The following is a 22,903-nucleotide window of genomic DNA, read 5'->3' on the forward strand; positions in this document are numbered from 1 at the left end:
CTCAAGCTTGGTTTTCCTGGTTATATTTTGTACCCCCTCATAGGTAATCTTAAATCTACATGTTCAATACCTGAAATCTTAGATAAGAGAGACAGACAGACAGCAACTTCGGTTCAGTAACAATACTGAAAATAAAACAGGCAAATCTAAAGAAACTGTGCTCTAAAACCTCATTTACACCAACAGCGTGGTTGTCATTTCTCAGGGAGGGAACCTCCCCTCTTCTGAAATGCTCATTATCAATGCACAACAAACAAATACACTCAGTAAAATGGGGTAGCATCACTACCGCTGCACTAATGTAATAATAAAACAAAACATATTTACTACATATATTTATTTGTGGCATTCACCAATACTGAGAATACAATTACAAATTATGCAGATAATACATACTGAAAGACAACATGATTATTCAAGATACAGAGGATTATTAACAGAAATGTACTTATTTAGAGACGTAAATGTAATTTAGGTATACTATGAGTTTATATTTCTCTGTTCATGAACAGATGTACAATAACTGAAACATTCAGAAGAGGAGTATGCTATGTTTTTTTGTTTTGGTTTGGTTTTTTTAAGAGGCTTTCCCTCCTGCGGCATTGCAGCTGCTAGAAAATTATCATTTCATTAACCTCTAACTTAAGAAATGAGATCAAGAATTATTCAGACGCAATTTAGAATGGGGCCCAGCTCAGTAAAGCCCATGTCACACATCAAAACAAAGACAACAACCCTCCACTCAAACCATAAACAAGAAAGAAAAATATGCATGGTAGCAGAACAGAGAGATGTAGGTTACTTCTATCAATCCTTACTGTAGTTTATAATTTTATAAATTTTTGATGTTATTTAGCAGCAATTTAGGAGTGGCTAAGTAAAAAAAAATTGATTCATTAGGTTTGCAGAATTCATTTTGTCTGGGGTTTTCAAGGCCATGGCAACAAAGAGAGCTAGATGTCTAATCAGCACAGGAGGAGAGAATCTGCTTTCTTTGAAAACCTCCAACTTACTACCTTGCCAGCCTTCATAAAAGAGTATCCAACTAATTCATATCCCTAGGTTTTTTGCAAACAAAGGATTTCACAACTAAGTACAGAATGGGTCAAGTTTCATTTCATACAATGTTCCTAAATATTAACATTTTAAATACTTTTATTCTGCATACTCAGAAAATAATGCATAAGCCTGTAAGTGCTGTCTGAAAACAAGTGAAATGGAAAACAAGTCTAGAAAGGAATTCTATTCAATCAAGTCCTCTCCACAAACATGAAAACAATACAATTATATGGTTCAGTCTGGTCCTTGTGGGAGGAAGAAAAAGTTATCCTTCATGACATATTTCACAAAGACAATGACCTTACAGAATTACTATATACAGAGCAGAACACCTAAATCACTTTTTAACCACCCGTAAAAGAAAGGTTTGCTTAGTAACATTTCAACAAAAAGGCAAAATTTTCAGCCTGAGGCTGAAACAACTTTACTTCCAAAGCACAACAAACAGCTTTGTTCTACAAAATTTACTTCAGGCAGGTATTAACAACATTAAATTCATCTGGGGAAGAAACACTACATTAACCTAATAAATAAATGTGTGATCTATACATTAAAGAAACAGTAAAACTTGAACTATTTCTCATTCTTTTTATAAACTAGCAGATATGAAACTATGGGGAGACATTAAAAGAACTATGAAGTTGCAGCTTATTACTGTCTATATATCAGAATGTGTTATTATATTACTCAGATTTCTCGAGGAGGACTTTTAAAAGACTACTTTTCTTTCAACTGAAGCACACACAAAAAAATCCAACAATAGATTTACCTCTCTTCATAGGGAAAATAAATCAAATTGGGTTCTGTACTTGGATATATTTTTCATGCCCAGGAATTTAATATTCATTATGAAAGGCCTTTTCTAATCATAATATTTTATCAACAGAGAGGATTATCTTCACATCTTACTTGCAAGTCAAGGTAAGTCAGAGGTAGCTTAGGAATGCTTTAGAATTTAGTGTTTGACTTGAAATGAATTAATCCCTCTTTCAAAGGGGTTAATAATAAGTACAAAAGGCAAACAGTATATACAGCTGCCACTGCCTGCACCAAGAGAATAATTCCAAGAAGCTCAAAATAAGATTAGAACAGGGAAAAGCGTGGTGCACGTCTTTGCATTTGCTTCAGTGCACCAGTTCAGGCTGGTTTTCTACAAAAGGAAGCACCCCACTAACATAGTATGCTATTCCAAGCGACAGAAGAGCAATGACAATGATGAGGAGCAGCACCCTCCAGAAGCCCAGGTCTTCCACAAACTCTTGCCATGTCGTGCGGAAACTGGAAAGAACTCCTTCACCTTGCTGTAGGTTTGGATTAAGGAGGGAATGGCTTTCCATCGCACTATGAAGGATTAAAGTTAAAAATACATCAGAGCAAAAGAATGCACCTTTAAGTAATCCTACTAAGAGCAACCGAAACATTCTAATTTAAAAAACTAAACCCACCTGCAGATTTATAGCATTGCCTCTGCTAAATCAAGACAAAACAGATCAGAAAAGACTCCTAACTCTAAACTTAATTTAGTTGAAATGATGCTTTATTAACCCATGTAAAGAGAATGGTATTTGTGTCTGTACAACTGCACTGAGTTTGCAGGCTTGCCACCGAGAAGCCTTCAAAAGTCAGTCCTCATAACTTCTACTAAATATGGCTTAGTAAAATCTAATGAAGCATATGCTAAAACCTCAAGGGGCACAGCTCTTGTTAATAAAACAAATTATGATTTAAAAATAAACTGATAAATAAAATGGAAACTTTAACCAATATAATTTAGCTTCTGAACTCTGTAGTGATCTTTACTACCCTCCTGCATGTCTTTGTTACAGAGGCCTCTTCTCTAGCATAAAAATATCACAGAAAACACTAAATTTGGGTAACAAGAAGTTCAGAAACTTTCTGATCTTCAAGACAAGTTGGCATTGCATGTTTTCTGCCATATGGCATTCAGCAACTGCTTTGATGTTTTAACATTCCACTACTAATCCATCAGGCCCCTTATTGTCAGACTAAAAATCAGGGAATGGAACTCTCACTTTTAAATGAGAAACAAATATAAAATTAGAATGAGGCAGTCATCTTGACAATGATTCGCCTTTAGAAAAAATGTAAGTTGTTGCATGGCTTCTTGTATCATTCTCCCAATTTTGCTGGCTTCACAATTGGTTTACGACAGGAAACTTTCTCTGTTGCTGTATGAAAAACCTCACGAAGAATAGGAAAACTTTCTCATCACTTGATTTCACTTATGTAAAATTTTAGCCATCTGCACAGTCCTACTACTTCTCACTTGAGTGAAATTACATAGACAGGTGTTTACAGGATCAGGCTCTGAAAAGCACGGCAAGGAAATGGTGAAACCAACTATGTACGCAGTGATGTCAATAGCAGAAGGTAAGCAGAGAAAAAACAATTTTTTTTCTCCCTTCTAATTGCTTTCAGTTACCATATTCCTAGATATCTCTTATAGCAATAATAAAAGAAAACATTTCAGGGAAAAGTAATTTCTGAGTCAAAACTAATTGTAGAAATGCCATTGTTCTTGGTGACAATAATAAATTGGCAAATGATTGTTACCAGAAAAAGAGATTCATTTATGAATCTCTCTCTAAGATTACACCACGGAAAACCTTCACACTATTCATATGGTATTTTTTCTTAGGAAGTACAGCCACTGAAGAATAATTAGTCTGAACTCCCATAGCTTGCTGAAGTATTGCAGCGTCACTTGCAGATTTCAGAAATTGCCTATTAAACAGCTTGTCTTTTTTGTTTTTTAAATATTTACCTTGCTGTACAGCTATTTTTGCTTGCCCAGAGCTGCAGGATTTAGTAATCTTCCTTACTTATTATGATTTCCCAAGCAAAACAAAAGGTTTAATAAAAGACAGCCATTGGCGTAGAACAGAACTACTCACTCATTAAGTACTAACTAGTTAATACATAACCACAGAGAGGTTAAATAAAGGTGCAAGCAATTTAAGTGAAAAGATCACATACTTGCTCATTAAATAGAAAAGGGTACAGAGAAAGCACTTTTGCTATTTCATATTACAACCCAATTAAAATCAATGATATACAAGATATTTTTTCTTATTACAAATTACAGCTGCTTAAGAAATGGTAATGCAGCAATGCACCCTACAGAAGAGTTTGTGCCGCATAGCCCAGACAGATGCCCTCTTCTGTTTCCAACACAACGTGGACGTTCCCATTTGGATGCACTTGTGGGCACAGTCACAGGTCATGCCGGGCTGTGTAGATGGACAGATTGTCTGTGCTGAAAGACGGACAGAACGAGCTCTGCCTCCTGACAGCACAGTGCCACTCCTCACTGGGAGGAATGCAAAGCAAGAGAAAATAAATTTGACTTGGGAACCTAGCTTTGGCCTCTGCTTCCAGAGTGGCAGCAACTGTATGCAATAAGGAGCAGAAAGCTTAAGTCAGAGACTGTTTTTTCTCCACAGGTTCATACACAATGTGAGAGAGTTGGGGGGGAGAGGACAGAAGACATTCATCTAAGTGTCTCTAAAATGCGAAAATAATACTAAGAGGGACGAGTGAAACTGTGGAGGTCTGAAAAGCCAAGTGTTATAAAGACATTATTTATTTACAAAGCAAACAGCACACAAGCTCACTTGCTTTTGCTACTGTAGGCATCTGTTATTTGTTATTTTAAAAATAATGTATTTCAGATATTTTAAACACGTTCACAAACAAGCTGGGTAGTGCACTGTTTATGTCTCTGTGCCTCTCCCCAAGGAGAGTTGCTGACTTCCTTGCCAAAGCAAACAATATAACATTTATGAAGGTCAAATAACAGAAAGGAAGCTATGGTCATTAAAGTGACACTATCAAATCAAAAATCAGAATTTAAATGGGGCTGAGCTGTTGGTCCATACGTTTAAACAAAACTAGCATAAATGCATTTCTCTGTCACAAGCAACTTTCAATAAAATTTAGTTAAGTCACAAAGGTAATATGCACCAATTCTTATTATTTATACCCATGTAATTTTGAGAATAGTATTAAATTTTCTATTTCAGGGCTTAAAACAGTTTCTCTGATGAGTGGGGTCACCTGATATGTAAGAAAACTTCCAGTCTGCTCACTGGGAGTATTTGGCATGATTTCTGTATTTTTGTTGGTTTCACCTTTTCTGTTTACTCAGCTTAGATAACAACTCCATCTACACAGTTTAATTTTCATTTACAGTACAGGCTGTGTACATTTTGACACAAACTGAACAACAATTATGTGACAAAACTCCCTGTCTTTTGTGATATAATGTTCCAGCAGTCACGGTTCATGATCATTATTAGACAATATAAAAAACTACAAATCTGAATAAATTCAGTATAAGAGCAAGTATTCCAAACAACCTTGATATCCTGTTTCCAATATAAATTAAAAAAAAAAAAAACAAAACCCAAAAACCCAAAGCAAAACAGTACTGGAAAGATCTCTTGCATTATTAATCTCAGTCCCATGTTCTGTCATGTTTACTGGCAATTCAATGATTTCTGCAAGAGAATGAGCCTCCTTTGAAACTTGCAAGGCTTCTTGCCTCATCTAAATCCTACAAGAAGGCTGTCTTGGAAGCTCATTGTAAAAAACCGCTCCCAATTTTCAATCAAAAAAGTATTTGTTGTTTATCTGTATCCTTTGGCTCTTGCGCTATCATAATCTTTAGTCTTAAACAGTTATTTTATGTTGTTCAAAACCAGTATTTCTTGTCAGCAATCACCCATCTCTCAGCCTTCATTCTGCCAGGCTAAACCAAGCTCTAGTTGCCTCCTTTTGCAAAGAGACGCTCTGTTCCCTTGAGCGCTGGACTAATGCTTCTCCACACTTCTTAAAGGATAAATTAAACTTTTTTGAATGGGGTTAAATAGCATTATAAAATGTACTACACAGCAGAAGTTACCGTTGCTTTTTACAATAGCACTGACAGTTTTCTTTATGTAGTGGAAATATCTCGCTTTGCGCATTGTAGGACTTCATGGCCTTTTTCAGGGTAGCATCAACTTCTGGAACCGACTAATACATCAAGCCTTTTCTCCTATACCCTCGTTCTCCACTGAGGAACTTCCATTTTACGGCATACAGCTTCAGGTAAATGAAGGTGCATTTTGTGCTACTGAATCACAATTTATTCCTACTAATTTCCTCTCCCTTGTCATCCCAGGTTTTTGTCTATGCCATCCCAATTTTCCTCTGGGTTGCCTATATCTCACTTCTTAGTATCACTAACATGCTACTACTTTCTATGCCAGTATCATTTATGAAAATTGTAAGTAAGCACAGTCCTAGAACCAGACCTTTAGGAATCCATTAGTAACTTCCCTCTAACCCAATACTTTCCCTGAAATTATCAGCAATTTTCCTGAAATCTTCAGTTCTCCTTTAACTATCTCTTTAGCCACCATGAAGTTCTTATTCTATTCTCCAACTTTTCCAGGACTACTACCGATAGAAACTTCATATATGGCACCATATAAAATCCTTTATTCAGGTTCAGATAGATGAAAAGTCTGCCATCCCTTCTTTGCATAGACAATCCATCTTATCGAAAGGATGTTAGGTTAGCCTGTGATACTGGCATTCTGCATTTCACCCCATTTCCCCTTGGGCTTTGTGATAAGTGGTAGAATATTTATTTTGGGGAGTCTGTAATGGAAAATGAGTAAGTATTTTTTAGAATTTTCATCATAAAATGAAAATCTCAATAGAAAAAGTTCTTTTTTTCTTACATTTGATCTGTTTAAAGAGACTTTTCCAAAATTTAAAATTTTATTTTCATTTGGTCTGATAATCCCAGGCCAAACATGATAGTATCTGTTTTGAGGAATAAACAATCAAGTCAATCACAAAAATCTAAAAGCCATAAACATTATTTCTCCTCGTAATTATTTTTGTTTTGTAAATACCTTTCACTTTCAGCAGTTTGCATTGTTTCCAGCTTTGAGTGAGCTCCTCTGTTAAATCCTTTCACCTCTTGCTCCTCTAAAGATTCCAGCAGTCTAATCACATCTTTATTCACACCCCTTCGTTTTGCAAGAACAAGTGGTGTTGCACCTTGGTGATTGCTAAAATACCCCACAAAAGGACATGACAAGAAAAGAAACTTTTAATATAGAAGTTTTGTAACAAGACAAGTCAGCGTAACACATTACAATTTAGTAAGTCCTCAGAACTATCTGCTGTCATATCAGACAGGAAGAAATTCCTATCTATACAAGTTATAGCACAATTGGCTATAGAAGAAAATCAGTATATTTAGGTTTGAAATTGCACAACTCTTTTTCGTCTAAATAAAATCAGAATTCCTAGTACTCTAATTGGAATCTCTGGGTGTTATAACAAAAAATAAACAGTAGATTTATGGCAATGTTCAAGATTAAGCTTAATTTCAAGAAAGAATTGTGCAATCTGGTTCCTCATAGTTCCTTTTCCATGTAGGTATTAGAACATCAGGCAAAAACTAAATAAAATACAGATGGTCCCTCTGCTACTATTAAAATAATACTGAATAGGACCAGAGCTGCCTTCAGACTAGGGATTTTCACCAGAGTTGTTTAAAATGAGGAAAAAAACCCCAACCCACAACCCATAAAGAATCTGGTCTGCCAATAACCAGTTTTGCTGAGTTGAAAACATTCATGAGGGACAGGTGAAAAAGGGACAGATTAAAAAACTCAAAGGTTTTGAAGTTACTAGTGGTTTTTGCATGCGTTGTGAATATGCAGAAAGTTCCACAAACAAAATAATTCAGTTACTGCAATGAAACAGCTAGTTATTTTGCAGCTTGAGAGCTTACATCTGAGCACTGGCATCTGACAGCTGCTGGAAGCCAGAAGGAAAGAATATACAATATTTAAAAGAAGGACTGAGTCACAGACTTTGAGGGAGGGGGAAAACACTGAAAGGAAGCATTGTTACCAAAGGAGTATGGGAATGAACCGACACACACGTATACTGTATTTTCTTTGTCTTATACAGTACAACAATTAAAACAATAGAACTGTGGTGGAGAAAATTCTTTGGTGCCAACCACCCACACCTGGCTGTCTGGCCAAACCAGGATAGCAATGTCATCACTGAGGCAGAATTAGATACAGCAGCCCACACCAGCGGCTGCTATTTTTATTTGCTGTGCTTGTTGCACAGACTAGCAGAAGTAGCCTCTTATTGTTTTCCTGCCTTCTTATTTTGTGTTTTTATGAAGTGATATCTTTAAAAAGTTGAATTGCACCAAACATAGCATTCAGCAGATTCATATGCAACAGCAGATTCATATGCAAGGCTCTGGTGATAGAAGACTAATATATTATAAAATATGTGCTGTAAAAAAAGAAAAAGTTACTTACCAAATATCAATTTTAAGTCCATTAGAAACTAGGAACTGGATGGTATCCACATGCCCACACAGGTGAAGGGCTGTGTTACCCTGGTAATCAGTAGCTAGCAGGTCAGCACCAAATTTATGCAGGAGTTGACAGATGTCTACATTTCCTCTGGCTGCAGCAAGGTGAAGGCCAGTTCGGCCTCGGCTGTCACGAATATTTGGGTCGAAACCACTCTCTAACAGTCTTTTGGAATAGTTAAAATCTCCATCAATGCAAGCCTGCAGCAGCGGCACATTTGTCTGGGAAGAGTCGTTTACAAAAACATAGGACATCGTTCTGATTCTCTCTGCAGTAGGTGACTAACCTGCAAGTAAAAGTGGGAAGAAATGATGGTGAAACCAGGCAATTAACACAATGCAAATATTCAGTAGACTGCTCAGGTTCCCAAACAAGAATGCAAACTAGCTTATAAACCAACTCTGAAATCCTTCTGTCCTACCTATTAACTTCGTGCACTGCATTCCCTTCTGGTAGTATAGAAAGAGCTCCTTTTAGTCTTACTTACACCTCTGGAAACAGCAGCAAAGCTTTGTTATTACAGAAAACTGGTAAGATCAACGCCACAAATGCAAGAGAGATTAGCTTTCACCTAGTAAGAGATCGCATGTAGTAGTACTGATATTAAAGGGCAAAATACTGTAGATCAGAACTGAAAGGGAGAAGAACCACCTTTCATCAATCGGGAAACTATAAACAATTCAGTTAACAGATAAGTGATGTTAACTGCAATTCTTACTAGCTATAAGCAGAGCTACTCCAGCGGGATTTCCACCACCTGAATTTGAACTTTGACGCACAAAGTACAGTCAGTTGCTGAAAATGCTTGATTACTATAAATACTAATTCCTTCATTCTACAAGAAATATATTTTTCAATACTCTTTGCAGAACATTATTTTTGTAGTGCCACAGATATACAAACTACTGAACAAACAAGAATAGCAATAGGAACCATGGAAAACTGAGTGTATTATGTGAAATTACCCACCTAAAAGTGAAAACTGGAAGTGGGTACAAGGAGGATGCTGGTAAAATCAAGTACGGAGCTACTGTGGGCTCAACTAGAACCCCAATATGCAGAAGCACAAATATAGTTTCTCTGGCTTAATATTAAATAAAAAGATTAAGTCCTTTTCTGTATCAGGACCTAAAAGAGGAAGATAAATGTTGTTTCACCATGTATTTCTTGATACAGAATATTTCATGAACTATGATTGAAGTTTTGCAGAAGAATATTTTAAGGATGAGTCAAATAATGAAGGTATGATGGCACTGTGTGCTTACAGGACACAGAAAAGATGACTTGAAAACAATAAGGTAAAAAAGAGGATGACTGCAAGAGGATGGTAAAATGTGCATGAGGCAATGGTAAGAAGAAATGAAACATCTAGCAGACTGGACAGCAAAGCTTTGCACTGCCCCAGAGGGGAGGCAAAAAGGAAAAAAACCCGTCATACAAACCAGTAAAAATCCTTAGAAGAAATCTCAATACAGACATGACACAGTTCAAGTGACAGGAAGGAAAAGAGATTTTACTAGATAAGCTTTGAATAGAAACTGAACTGAAACTTCCCTTGAAACAGTATCTTTCACTTGCCCAGGGTTTGTATTTTGGGCTCATGATGTAGCAGTGTTCTGATTAACTATCTGAACCTCTTATTAAGACTGCTATATGCAGATTTCAATTTTCTCATCTATATAAGGTATCCTTCCACACTAGTGCACTCATTCAGCTGGGAGAATGGAAACATGGCCAGTAGCCAAAGAATTCAATTTAAAACCTCTCCTTTTTTTGAGAGTTTCTAATGTCTGTATTTTATAGCTCTTCCCCCATGTTTTAGATCAAATTCAAGACCAAAGGACCTACAGAAGTAATTTCAAAATGTTTACACACTGGTCTGATTAACAGGTGTAGCATTTGGGGCTGTTAAGATTAATAAATCATATTTAAACTTCACTAGCTTGTATTTCCTATCTGGACAAATTCTGCTACATGGATCAACACTGTCTAGTTTCCCAGCGCAGGAATGCACAACTTTTTTTTCTTTCTTGGACACAGAAAAGAAAGAGATAGGAATAACTTCTACATCCTGGTATCTGTATAAGGAATGATTTTAAGCAGAGTACGTTCCCCTAGGCTGTAAGTATGTTTTTAAGCACGTGATGGTATATCACTGGCTCAAGCAGCCTTTTCCACAATCATCTCCAATAGCAAAAGGGCAGTTCACTGATGTACAGTAAAACACTTCATGCAAGACTGGTGTCATTTAGGGCACTAACAGCTTTCTTATAACCCTACACAAAAAGAAATGACAATGTACTTACTCGTATTTCCAATAAATATGTTACAAAACCCCTGGATGTTGCAAAGCTAGGATTCCCAGCTGACAGCAATTTCAATTTTCTTCCCCATTTCCCACCCAAATCATAAAAGATACGAGAATTCTTCTTCAACTCTGCTAGTCCAGTCTTTGCTGAGAAAAATATTGGGCCCAGTTTCTGTACGATGTGATTGTGACCTTTACATTCTGCACTAAATCTGCCCTAACGCAAGATCATAAATCATTTAAAAACCTCCAGTTATCAGCCATAGTAACAGCATATCAACAGCACAAAATCCTACTTGTACTTGATAAAAAGATCGTGGTTTGCTTGTAAAATAATATCTGAATGTTTAAACCTGTTTAATAAAACAAGGCCTAACATAAATCAACAACAGAATATTATACTGGAAGAGACCCATGCTATTTGAGAAACAGTATGGCATGCTCTGTTAAATGTAAGCTAATGTTTATATTTGCATACCAGACGTGTATGTCTGGCAAAGCCTTACAGAATTCCCCGTCACTTCACGCAGAACTCTGATGAAACATTAGCTAATAACACCAGAAAAAAACCCCGTCACCGCCTTATCTTCTCAGGAAAGGAAGCACAAAGATTAGCAGTTATCAGAAAGTGTAACTGGAAGTAATTCTGATTCAGAATTTATTATCACTAGAATCTTTTAGAATTGATTGCTGAAGTGTAGAAGTCTAAAGTGAAACCTTGGTATTGCACAGTAAGAAAGAAAAAAACCCCAACAAATCCTTCTTCCCAACGCTTGAAGACTGTGGACTAAGCAAATGCATTAACAAAAAAAATCTGGACCATCTGGTTTGATTTATCTTTGTGATTAAAAAGATTTTTTTCTACAAACACAGTTCCATTTCACATATGGCTACCTAACCTATGCCAGATACGAGCTGCATACAAAGCTGAACTATTCACCATCTTTAAAATGCCAGTCCCCAAATGATACGTTCTTGCCTCAAATTTAACCCAATTTAGCAAAATTTCCTAACAAAATTCTGAAAAAAAATTACAATAGTCGACTTAATCAGATATTTTTGAATAAACAAACTGTGGTTACATTTCTGTCCACAGTATGTATCAAAAAGCTTATTGCTGTAATGAATATCTAATGCAGTGGATTTAGAAACCAAATTCCAAAGCATTAGCCATTCTCTTTAAATTGCTTCTGGAAGGTGAATTAGATAACAACTCTGAATCTGCCTAAAAGCTGGTACATCTACCATTAAGCATTAATGTCACAGGCACAAATTAGGACAAACGGACTTGCCTTACTAACAAGACATGAAAGTATTGCAAAATGAGCGCTCTCAATATCCCTATAGATTACTACTACTGGAGTTAAATCTAATTTGGTTCAGTTAAAGACTGCTTCTAAAAATGCATCACTATCTACTGAAAAGGTATCTTTTAAATTATACTTTTGTTAAAAAAAAAAAAGTTTTGCTGTTAATAACTTGGTACTTTGATAGAAAATTAGTTTTGTGAAAAAAAAGTAAATTCAAAGACACCCTCCCAAGCAAGAAAGATTCCCATTAGAAAGGCATAACATAAGAATACATCTTCCCTAAATTTATACAACACAGATATAGCCTGAGCACAGTGTACTTTTATTAATAATTTTAGAAATTATGCTGTAAGCCACTTCTTCAATGACACATGGGCTGGTACAGGACAACAAAATCTAACTGAACTGTTCTGTTTTCAAAAGGAATGCTTATATTAAGTGATTCTGTAAGAATAATTTACCTTTATTTATTAGAAGTCAGTTGTCTTTCACTGTACTGTGTACAATGGTAACTCAGCGCCACACGCTGATCTGTTGTACAACATGTTCACACCTGCAGAAGCCAGGAGTGAGCTTGAATAATTCAAACCATAGAGCTAGATGCAAGTTCTGTGACTTCTTAAACTAGTCCTAAATTTGCACTAACTGTGGACAGTTTTATTTTACAGTAAATATATGCTGCTGTCTCTGCCTTCTCAGTAAGTTCAACAGCTACCAAATAGCTCCAGAAAAAGGAGAGAACAGCTAGATTGTGAGACAGAATCACTAATGGGACCGGTCTCTCCACTACAAAAATATTAATGAACCCAACAAGTTGTAATTAATCACCCATTCACTGCTACATAGGATATACCAGTTCTGCAAAACTACAGTATTTCCAAGAACATTCAGGAAAACTGAAGTAATTGTCCCTATTTTAAAACAACACGTCAGCACAACGGAACAATATCAGATTGCTCAGTACTTAAGACTTCTCAATATTAGTACACACTTTGACATCTGGAACCTACGCATCAGTAAGACTACTACTACTAGAGAAACTGCCACTACCAAGAAATGGAAACTAAAACAAAACCAGGAAAATGCAACACTCCCCACCCTGGGCCAGCAAAACACACAATGTGCGTTACTTGTAAAAGCTACGTTTGCCAACTCCCCATGGCAAACAGCTTCCTCTTTCCGTAATGTACTTTGAGAGTAATTCAGTGGCAGTGACTGGCAGAGCTCTCCCTCTTCAGCCTTTAAATGAATGAAAAACATCCCAGTACTTTGCTTAAACTGTAAGCCCATGATCTCTGAAGGCAAAGTTTCCTGGTCAAATGGGATAGTTCCCTTAAAAACACTACGTGAACATAAGCTCTCTTTGGATACACAAGATAAAATTTTTTAAAAGGCATAATTTAATAATTAAAAAACCAAACCAAAACCACATTACCTTGCTCGTGTATCTTCTGAACACTGATCAGATGTTGAAATGTAAATGCAACAATATTATTCTCTTTCCCTTTCTAGGTAGCCTGAGGGAGATGTTCCTTGGTAAATTTTCATGCACATTTATATTTATGTGTAAGTTACTGAGAAGTCATTTAACTGAATAAGTGTTACATTTAGTAAAAAATCATGATTAATTGTCATTTCCGTTTAGGAAAGAACCCCATTATCTACATCAAGTTCCACTGAGAGCTCTGTATCTTCTATTAAAAACCTTCATCTATTCAGTCCAACTGGAACTGAGTTTTATTGCTCCACTAATACGGGTCTGCTGCTAAAGCAGCATCTCAGATTCAGCACAGCATGATGTCGTTTTACACACAGCTGTATTTTGCAGCATTTTCCCTTCCTAACTTTAGTTATTTTTTCAACGTTTCCTGGATTCAAGGTATCACAGCATGTTCATAAGACCTATCTCTCCTTTCATGTCGCTAGCCAGACACACGGGTAAGTGCTAATACAAGAACATTATTTATGCCATTTGTTTTCAGTCATTCCCAATTCCTTCTGCAGACATGAGACATACAGGTATATCCTCTTGATGTCAGGACCATCCTGTAAGTAGAAACTTTGGTGCACTGCAGATACATAGTGCTTTGCACATACAGGCTACAAAGTACTTTATGAAAAAATCAGAATAATTATTGCTGCTCTTTTATAGATCAGCAGACAATGGCATTGAGAAACAGGGAGCTTTGCTCATCATTGTACAGTATGTCAACATTACAAGATAAAAAATAAACCAGATCTCAAATGCCAATCCAGGGTTGCAGAATGCTTCCCCAGATAATATAGCACATGCATTGTGTATCAATGTACACAAAATAAGGGAACAATAGGAAAGAGATCATTCTTTTAAAACACCTTTATTGACAAGCAGATTCACAAACATTTTTTCCTTACTACACTTAACTGGTAATTCAGTTGCATTGCGTGTTTCAGTGCACTTAACTTCTATCAAATATACATTTAAGTATTTTTGAACCTTGCTTATTTTTCATCTTCTGCAAAAGAACTATTTAGGAAGAAAGGCAATTTACAGATTTTTTTCAAATCATCTGTAACTTTAATTCCCCACAACTGGCTTAGGTGAATCAGTAAATACCTGCAGTACTCCCCCGATCATTGTGGTCAGTGTGAATAGGTCTGCTTTTATAGAAAGTTGTTGAATCACTTATATCGGTCATAATTATCAGCCTCTTCACAAACCTTTATTCAAATTCCTTCTTTGTTTCTGCTGGGAACACGTAGGACGCTGATGCATGTTAGTCAAGAAAACATTAAAGGCCATCGCCTATCGGTTTGTTGCTGGTTTATTTGTTTGGTTTTTAACAGAGCGGAGAGAATTCGCTCCACTGCTAACGAAGTGTTTGTGTTCCGATTTGCGGCAGCCCTCGAAGCGGTCTTCTGGGAGAGCGGAGACGGGGAGCGGAGCAGCCCGCGTCCCCGCCGGCCGCAGCAGGCGCAGCGGCGCTCGTGCCTGGGCGAACGCTGCCACCCCGCGGGCTGACAAATTCCTGTCCCACTGAAGCCGCCCTGGGCTCCCACAGACCGCTTTTTCTGCTTTTTGTGGTGTTTTCTATTTCCTGAGAAGGAAATGACGGAAAGCCTGAAATAAGATTTGATAAAACTTGATAAAAAAGAATTCTGAAATCCAAACTGCTATGGCCTTGGGGCGTAAACGGCAATCTCGCTTTGAGCTCTGATCCTGTATTAGTGAAATGAGGACTTCGGGATGTGGCTTGACTTCTGAAGACAAAGGTATTTCCTTTAAAAAAGTAGGCATTTATGCCTGTTTCTTAAAAAACTCCAAAAACTAAAACCAGAACACCCCCCCACCCTCCCCACCCACACACAAAAAGCCCCGTCCTTACCTAAGACAAACAAGAGGTCCGAGATGACAAGTTTACTAAAATGGGAAAAACTTCTGCGTCCAGCAGGAATCGTCAGCAGTCAGAGCTTAGTCAGCTTTATTCCAGCAATAAAGCAAACTAAGAACCAAGAACCTGTCACTAAACTGCTTATTATTATACAGTCCGTATCTTCTTACTTTATTTCTTATAATGTATATAATAACCTATACGCTCTCAGTCATACATAACCTTGATGACATGGCCTTAGTACTGTATGCAACATCAAATCCAGTTTAATGGCTAGTGAAGAGAAGAAGAGTGAAGAGGTGACTTTAAAAAGCAGATGTCTCCTAAACTTGTAAGTCCTTTATATATAACTGTATGTTTGCCTTTACCTTTAAAATATTAAAATATTGCTCTGCTTGTTCATGAGAGTTTATTATTTTATTTCAACAAATACTATCAATGATAAGACAACTAACACTGTCAGATACACAACTCTTACTATGACTGCTGGATATAGATATTTCTACTCAGAATTTTCATGTTCACACAGTAAATCATTAAACCAGTTTATCAAAGCCCAATAGTTAACTGATATATTTACTTCTTTCAAATATTCTAAATCTCTATCAATACAGCATGACTTTAAACACTTACTTGTATCATGTTGGATCACGTTACGTGACATGGTAAGATGAAATGGTAAAACTATTAAGGTTGTATTTCTAACTAAAATATATATATAGATGCTATTTTTCATGAATAGTTACTTCACCATGCTTAGGCTCAAAAATTTTCTCCATGTAGGCAAAGCTGTAGTATTAGTGTCTGCCCAACACTGTGTCTTAAGGGACTGAAGGGGGTAAATCAGGAGTCTATAGGTTCCAAGGACAACTGGCAAGTCTGAGGAGAATCAAGGGGACCACCCTTAAGCTCCTGATCTGCACAGAGGCTGGAATTGACCAAAAATGTAATGTAAGATGGTTGGAAAAATGTGAAATGGATTTGAAACTGTCATTATGGAACCTGAGGGTGAGGTAGCTCAACTAATGTTTACCAATTGCATCAATGGATCCTGCCAAGCCTAGAAACAAAAGACACCACTTGTACAGGGAAAACTTTCGCCTTTAGATAACTCAGTAAACGCTAGTAACTTATCTGTAAAAGACTTGATATTCATCATAAAAGCCGGTGTCCAGACAATGAACAGCAATACCACACAGGGTGTTTGAGGTGAACCATGGATTAACACAGTGGCATGACAAGATTCTTTGGTTTGTTCTTTACTTGTTTCCCAATAATATCTACTATCTGATTTACCTTTTTGACTGCTGCTGAGCACTGTGGTTGCATTTTCATGGTACCATTCATCATAACTACAAAATACCACTCATTACTGAGAGTCCAGTATTCCATATGGGAAGTTAGGATTCTTTTTATGCTATCTGAATCACTCTACCTACACTGAATTCATGTGCCATTACGTTATATTATCCAGTTACTCAGTCTTACAGGGCCCTTCTGCAGCTTTTCATAGTTGACCTTATCTTTACTACCCATGTCATTGGCAAACACTACCACCTTGTTGCTCACTGCCTTTTCTAGGCTGTTCGTGGAAATGCTAATAGTTCAGAATCCAGAACTGAACCTTGCAGAACTAAAATTCTTCCACTGAAAAGACTGATTATAAGTTCACAAAAACTGCTGTCCTGGATCAGATTGATCCAGCTCGCCCAGCACTCTGCTTTCAACAGTGGCAATCAGAGATCCTTCTTCAGGAGAGCACATGAGCTTGGCTGCTTTCTGCAGCCCATTCCCCAAACACACCCTAGCAGCCACTACTGTTACATTGGGGACCTTCCTGACTAGTCCTTTTAGCAGCCCCTCAACAGAATTCTTGTCCATGAGTTTTTCTAATCCCTTCCTGAACCTGCCCACACTCTCTGCCTCCACAGCTCCCCGTCACCCGCACTGAAGTCCTTCCCTATATCCATCTGAAACCACCATCCCACCAGCCCCAGCAAGCAACCCCCATTCTAGTGCCGCAAGATTGGATGAATAATGCTCACCTTATCCACTACCTTCATTTCATAAATCTTGATCACGCCCCAGCCATCTCCTCTCTAATGTGAACTTTCCTGACTTTCCAGTCTTTCCTCATAAGGAAGCTGATCCCCTTGGCCCTTTCGGTTGCCCTTCTCTAACCCGCTGTGTCCTTCTTCAGATGCAGAGACCAGAACCACACACACTACCCCAGATGGGGGTGCACCAAGCTGGAGCAGCAAAATGGTGCCCTCTGTCTTCTTCTCAGCAGCCTCCCTGAGGACAGTCACCGTTTTCCTGGCTTTCTGGCTGCCATGGCACACTGAGCTGAGGTTTTCAGGGAACCGTCAATGGTGACTCCAAGAGCTTTTTCTTGAGTGGTGGCTGCCAGTTGTGAGTTCAGCACCATGTAAACATGGTTTAGATTATTCTACTCCAGACATCATCTTACCTTTGTGTATGCTGAAGCTCATGTGCCACCTTTCTGCTCCCTTCCTTTTTTTGGCAATTTATTTCTGCCCTCTTTTTAATTTTTCAACTCGGCTATTTCTGCATGTAAGAAATCTCTTTTATGTTATAAGCACCCAGCCTCCTCACTAGCCTCTGGTAGGGTACTTTTTTTTTTAATGCTTCCTGAAAATCCAAGTAGACTGTATAAATCACATCATCTGCATCTACAATCCTACTCGGTAAACTTTAGTAAAAGCTAATGAGCCTTAGATGTAGCAAACCTCTAAAAATGTATCCAAACTCAGGCAGAACCAGTCCCTAACATACTAACACACAGCAAGGACAGCTTTTGTGCTTCTCTGCACAAAAAATGTCAAGGTGAAGAAGACAGACAAGCATTCTACACCGTCCATGAGAAACCCATACACCAGAAGCCTTCCCTGAAATGTGCTGCTGCCCTTTTTCTGTCACCATCCATTATGCTGATCTGACACTATAAGAGGCCTTGAGCATGCTGGAGAATACAACCCCATCAATGAACATTAAGAGATTTATTCCTTTAAGTTTATATTATAAAATTCAGCCGATGTAGCTGCATTACTTGGATGTGAGAAATTTGCTGAGTGACAAAACCGGTGTTTAAGCAGCTCTGTTCCACTTAGTCAATGGAAATTTTATTGATAGAGTAAAAGAAAGAAATGCCATTTGGGAAAGCGGTGTTAATGCATGAACTAAAGCCAGAATCTAAGTTCTGCAAATATAGATATGGCTTCAGTGAGGTACTGTGGGAGATAAAACTTTTTTTCACATATTTACTAAGTATCGTCTTTAAATAGTAAAGCAAACCACAACAAATCTGAACATTTCAGTATTTGTGCTTTTGACTTAGGTGACGGCAGAATCTCAGTAAACGCCAACGATTGTAATTTGGTGGAACAAGCCCATGCACTCAAGACAGGCCCATCAGCCTGTCATCTACTCTAACGGCATGCTATGAATGGTCTCTGCAGAAAGCTGAATGCGTCAGGGATCATGTATTTCACATAATGTGTATAAACCAATGCCCTCTGAAATATTTTATGTGCTTATTATCTGACCCATCTGGAAGTGGAGCATCCACAACTGAGATCATGCGGGAGGCAACCAGCTGACAGACTGATCAAAAGCAAAGAGAAGCAGCCCTCAAACTTCCAGCATACCCAAATCCCTAGAAGAGCCACTAGTAGTTCCCTCCTTGGATGACCAGGTATCTCAGGTCCTGGGCTGCAGATGAGGACTTCAAGGCTACACGAATTCAGAAATTAACCACACAAGAATATGAGGTGGGATAATACAGTCAACTCAAGGCACCACTTGGAATCCCTCACTCTTGCTGATGAGGCAACTCTAAATGAAGGATACCAAAACCTGCTGAGAGGAAACCTGTCACTGAGTGCAGATCAGAACTGATTTTTATAGTCCCGTCTTGCAGAGGCAAACTAACATTCCTCTGGTAAGAAGACAGCAGATGCACACACTGCACCTCAACCATTGACTCATCTCAGCTTACTCTCCAATACCTTCTCTTCAACTCAAAAAGAGAGCAATTAGCCAGTGTCATCTTCTGATTGCCACCAATCCTACTATTCAGACTGCAAACATTACTATAAATATTTTTCTTCTAAAAAACACCTTTAACAAGTTCTTGTTAATAATCTATTTTACAAACAAAAAAGAAAAACAGATCTAAAGTCTACAGATAACACTAAGCTTAGTCCCCTGCTGTAGCAAGCAAAAGCATTACTTTTACAAACCAGTCACTTTCCATCTAAAAGGTGGTGGGCTTTTGCTCCTCCTTGACCTTTTGGAAGGCTGCTCCTGAACATCAGTGCTCTCTGACAGTTAGAAATTTTCATAGATTATTAATCTTAAAATCTATGTTAAACTATTCATGTATCAACATCATTCTTTAGCTCAATTTATTCCCTTCATAGTGCTTACCCTGATGGTTCAACAGAAAGCAAAAAAGGCCTTTATTCTGCAAAACTAAAAAACTCAAATGCTTCTTTCAACAGATTCTTGATTTCCCTACCTGTCCTAGGCATATCTTCCTACATCTGTTCCACTTTATCTTTTTACCTGAGAATGATTAACATCATACAAAGTATTCTAGAGTTTTGTTCATGGATAATAGTAAGTTATTTTTCTGGATCATCATAAGTTGCCATTCACTTTTTCCACAATTGCGTATCTTGTAACTACCTAACACATATTTTGGTTTTGTGTTGCTTTCAACTGGTAAGAATTTCTTCTGTAAATTGTATACTTACAAGTTTGCAACTGCAAACCCTTGTTCTTTAACTTGTTATTGTACTTATGTCATTCTCTAGTTCTCAGGATCACCCAATTCTTTCTGCGTAGTACTGTAACCCTCTTCTTTAGTGCCAATGCCTCCCAACTCTTCATCACTACCAAATTAAAACAGTAAAGTTTTGTTACATCAAGATCTTTATTAAATAGTTAATAAGATTGGTCTCAAGATGGATCTTCAAATAACTAATTTTATAATCTTTTATACTCAGGTTTGATGGATTTTCTTTTCAATATTACTCACCATAGTTTGTCTCTAGTTACTTCCCCATCCGCTTTACAATTCTGGTGTTATCCCTATCTTTTCAGCACAATAACAATTTCCTTTGCAGCAGCTGACCAAAAACTTTAGTGTTGCCTAGAAAAAAAGAGAACTACTCCATTTCCCTTAAAAACACTAATTACTTTATCAAAGACGGTTTTGAGGACAAGTTAACAACAGCTCTTTGGCAAAAATATGTACTGTCTTTTAGTTTCACTTATCTTCACCGTTTCCTCCTAAACAGCCTGTTCGACAGCAGCACGCCGCAGGGGCTGTACACTCATGAACGCCCTAGCAGGAGGGCAGCCGCTTTCCTGCCTGTTTCCCTCCCTTCCCGTGATAAAGGCAGGCAGCCCCCTCGCCCGTCTCCCATCAAACGTCTTCCCACCAGAAGAGCACCGACTGCGCTCCACCTCATCAAGTCTCGGGCCGGGCACTGCCCAGGCCCCACGTCGCTTTTGTCGCCGCTTGCGGTGCCTGTCACCGCCGGGCCCTCCTCCCCCGGGCCGCCCTGCCCGCGGCTCCCTCGGCCCTGCTCCCTGCTCCCAGCCGAGCCGCCGCACGCCCCCGCCGGCGCTCAGGGGGCAGCGCTGTGGCCGCTGCGGTCCGCTCCCCGCCGCCGCTCCGGCGAGGGTGTCACGGCCTCAGGGCGGGCTGTGCCGCTGCCGCCCCCGACGCTGCTCCTCACCCGCCGCTCCGCGCCGCGGCGGGCGCGTAGTGCTCGGCAGGGCCCGGGCCCGCCACACACACCGGCGGGCGGGCAGCGCCCTCCCCTCCCCGACAGACCGACCGACCCCGCCCCTCCCCTACGGACAGACGGACACCGCCCCCCTCTCCCCACGGACAAACCGACGGACGGACACCACCACTCTCCCCGCCGTACCTGCCCCTCGGCGGCGGCGGCAGCTCGGCACGCAGAGGGCGCGCGGGGCCGGGCGGCGAGCGAACGGGGGAGGCAGAGGCGCGGCGGAAAGGCCGCGCGCGCCCCCTGCTGGGCGGAGGCCGCCGCCGGGTGCCCTGGGGCCGCGCCCCGCCGGCCGGGGACTCCCGCCACGGGCGAAGCGGAGGGGAGGCCCCCGCCCGCCGCCTCAGACGCGGCTCTCCCACCGAGAGAGGCCGGGCCGCTTTCCCAGCAAGCGCCGACCCAGGCCGGAGGTGGAGGCGCGGCACCGCCCGCCCGCCCTGTGCTCCCCGTGGGCCGTCCCCGGCCGGGGGAAGCAGGCCGGCGGCGGGGACGCCGCTCCTCACAGGGCCGCCGCCTCCGCGGAGCCGGGTTGGGCGAGGCGCGGCCTCCTCCACCTCCGCAAGGAAGCCGTTTACAACCGTGCTTTTGTGTTTTGAATCATTTCCCCCGTTGGTGTGTAGGCGGCCTCCGGCAGCAGGGAGGAAATAAATGCTGCAACGAGAGCGAGGGCAGCGGACATACCTCGCTGCCGGCGGCAGCTGCCTTGGCGGAGGCAACGGGGCCGTCAGACCAGCCCCTCGCACGGCCGCAGCCTTGGCCCAGTCGGGAACGGACAGCGAGAGGCGGGCACAGGAACGGGACAGAGAGGGAGGCGATGCTAGCCCTCTGAGAGGTAGGAAAACAACAGCTAGAGGAGAAGGGGCAGCAGCTTTAATGAAGAGAATCGGGTCTTTGATTTACAGGGGGGAAAAAAAAATCCAAAAATGGTAACAGTTGACTGTTTTTGCTAAATAAAGGAAACGCCACAAAGTTGTCAAAACTCTGCCTCTCAGGGGTGCTTTAATCTCTGCCACTGCTGTGTGCTACCCCCATAACACCACAACATCAGCAAGCTGGAAATTCAGGCAGGAGTACAGTTCCTCTGCACCTAGAGTCTCTTCAGCACCAACGTTCTGTGAGTGTAAGTAAATGGGGAAAACAATAAAAAAATTGGGGGGCCCTGAAGTTAGTATTTTTGGGGAAGTCAAATAGAGTATGGCTTTTTTTTTTTTTTTAATTTTCCTTCCCCTGTTCTCATACCTAATCCTGCCTTTCAAAGCAAGGAGAGTAAGGAGAATCAAAGATCCTTCAAGCCTGGTATCATGGGTTAGGCACTTTGGTCTTCTTGCAGTAGCAAATAACTTAGTGATGCGGTGAACGGTGTACCTACCTTTATCCAACTACATCAGCTACTTGCTTAGCTCAGTGTCATCAGTATAAAACAGCTCAATTTCTGATGCAGTTACATACACCCAACTGATAGCCCTCACCCCTGCTGTGCCAGAGAACACATTAATACCTTCATTCTCCAAAGCACAGCAGCTTTTGAATCAGCACTGATGGTATCTCAAGAAGTCAACAAGGGCTCCACAACAGTCTGTTCTGCTTGAAAGGAATGACTGGTCCT

At 39.9% G+C, this 22,903-nt stretch overlaps 1 protein-coding gene across 7 annotated transcripts; it reads right to left on the bottom strand.

The window, feature by feature from the left end:
- Nucleotides 1–536: 536 nt before the first annotated feature.
- On the bottom strand, nt 537–21,998 carry ANKRD46 (ankyrin repeat domain 46). 7 transcript variants are annotated; one of them, XM_075495047.1, is made up of 6 exons: nt 21,436–21,741; nt 20,535–20,648; nt 9,453–9,611; nt 8,427–8,769; nt 6,987–7,145; nt 537–2,400 (listed from the first exon to the last, which is right to left on the bottom strand). In XM_075495047.1, the coding sequence occupies exons 4-6, from the start codon at nt 8,735–8,737 to the stop codon at nt 2,184–2,186; spliced, it is 687 nt and encodes a 228-aa protein (XP_075351162.1). In that variant the 5' UTR covers nt 8,738–8,769; nt 9,453–9,611; nt 20,535–20,648; nt 21,436–21,741; the 3' UTR covers nt 537–2,183. The 7 variants fall into 7 exon arrangements, with proteins under 7 accessions (XP_075351162.1, XP_075351163.1, XP_075351164.1 ...); XM_075495048.1 differs by having other exon boundaries at nt 20,535–20,664; XM_075495049.1 differs by having other exon boundaries at nt 20,535–20,677.
- Between the last annotated feature and the right edge of the window lie 905 nt (nt 21,999–22,903).

The sequence above is a fragment of the Mycteria americana genome, chromosome 2 (genome assembly GCF_035582795.1).
Source record: "Mycteria americana isolate JAX WOST 10 ecotype Jacksonville Zoo and Gardens chromosome 2, USCA_MyAme_1.0, whole genome shotgun sequence".
Lineage (NCBI taxonomy): Eukaryota > Metazoa > Chordata > Aves > Ciconiiformes > Ciconiidae > Mycteria > Mycteria americana.

Bases quoted from the DNA above. Each gene is read 5' to 3' on its own strand.
- ANKRD46 (XM_075495051.1), bottom strand. From the start codon at position 8,737: ATGTCCTATGTTTTTGTAAACGACTCTTCCCAGACAAATGTGCCGCTG. The intron at 7,146-8,426 runs GTAAGTAACTTT...GGGGTATTTTAG, and splicing joins GGACTTAAAATTGATATTTG to CAATCACCAAGGTGCAACAC. The intron at 2,401-6,986 runs GTATTTACAAAA...AATCCTTCATAG, and splicing joins CAAACTGCTGAAAGTGAAAG to TGCGATGGAAAGCCATTCCC.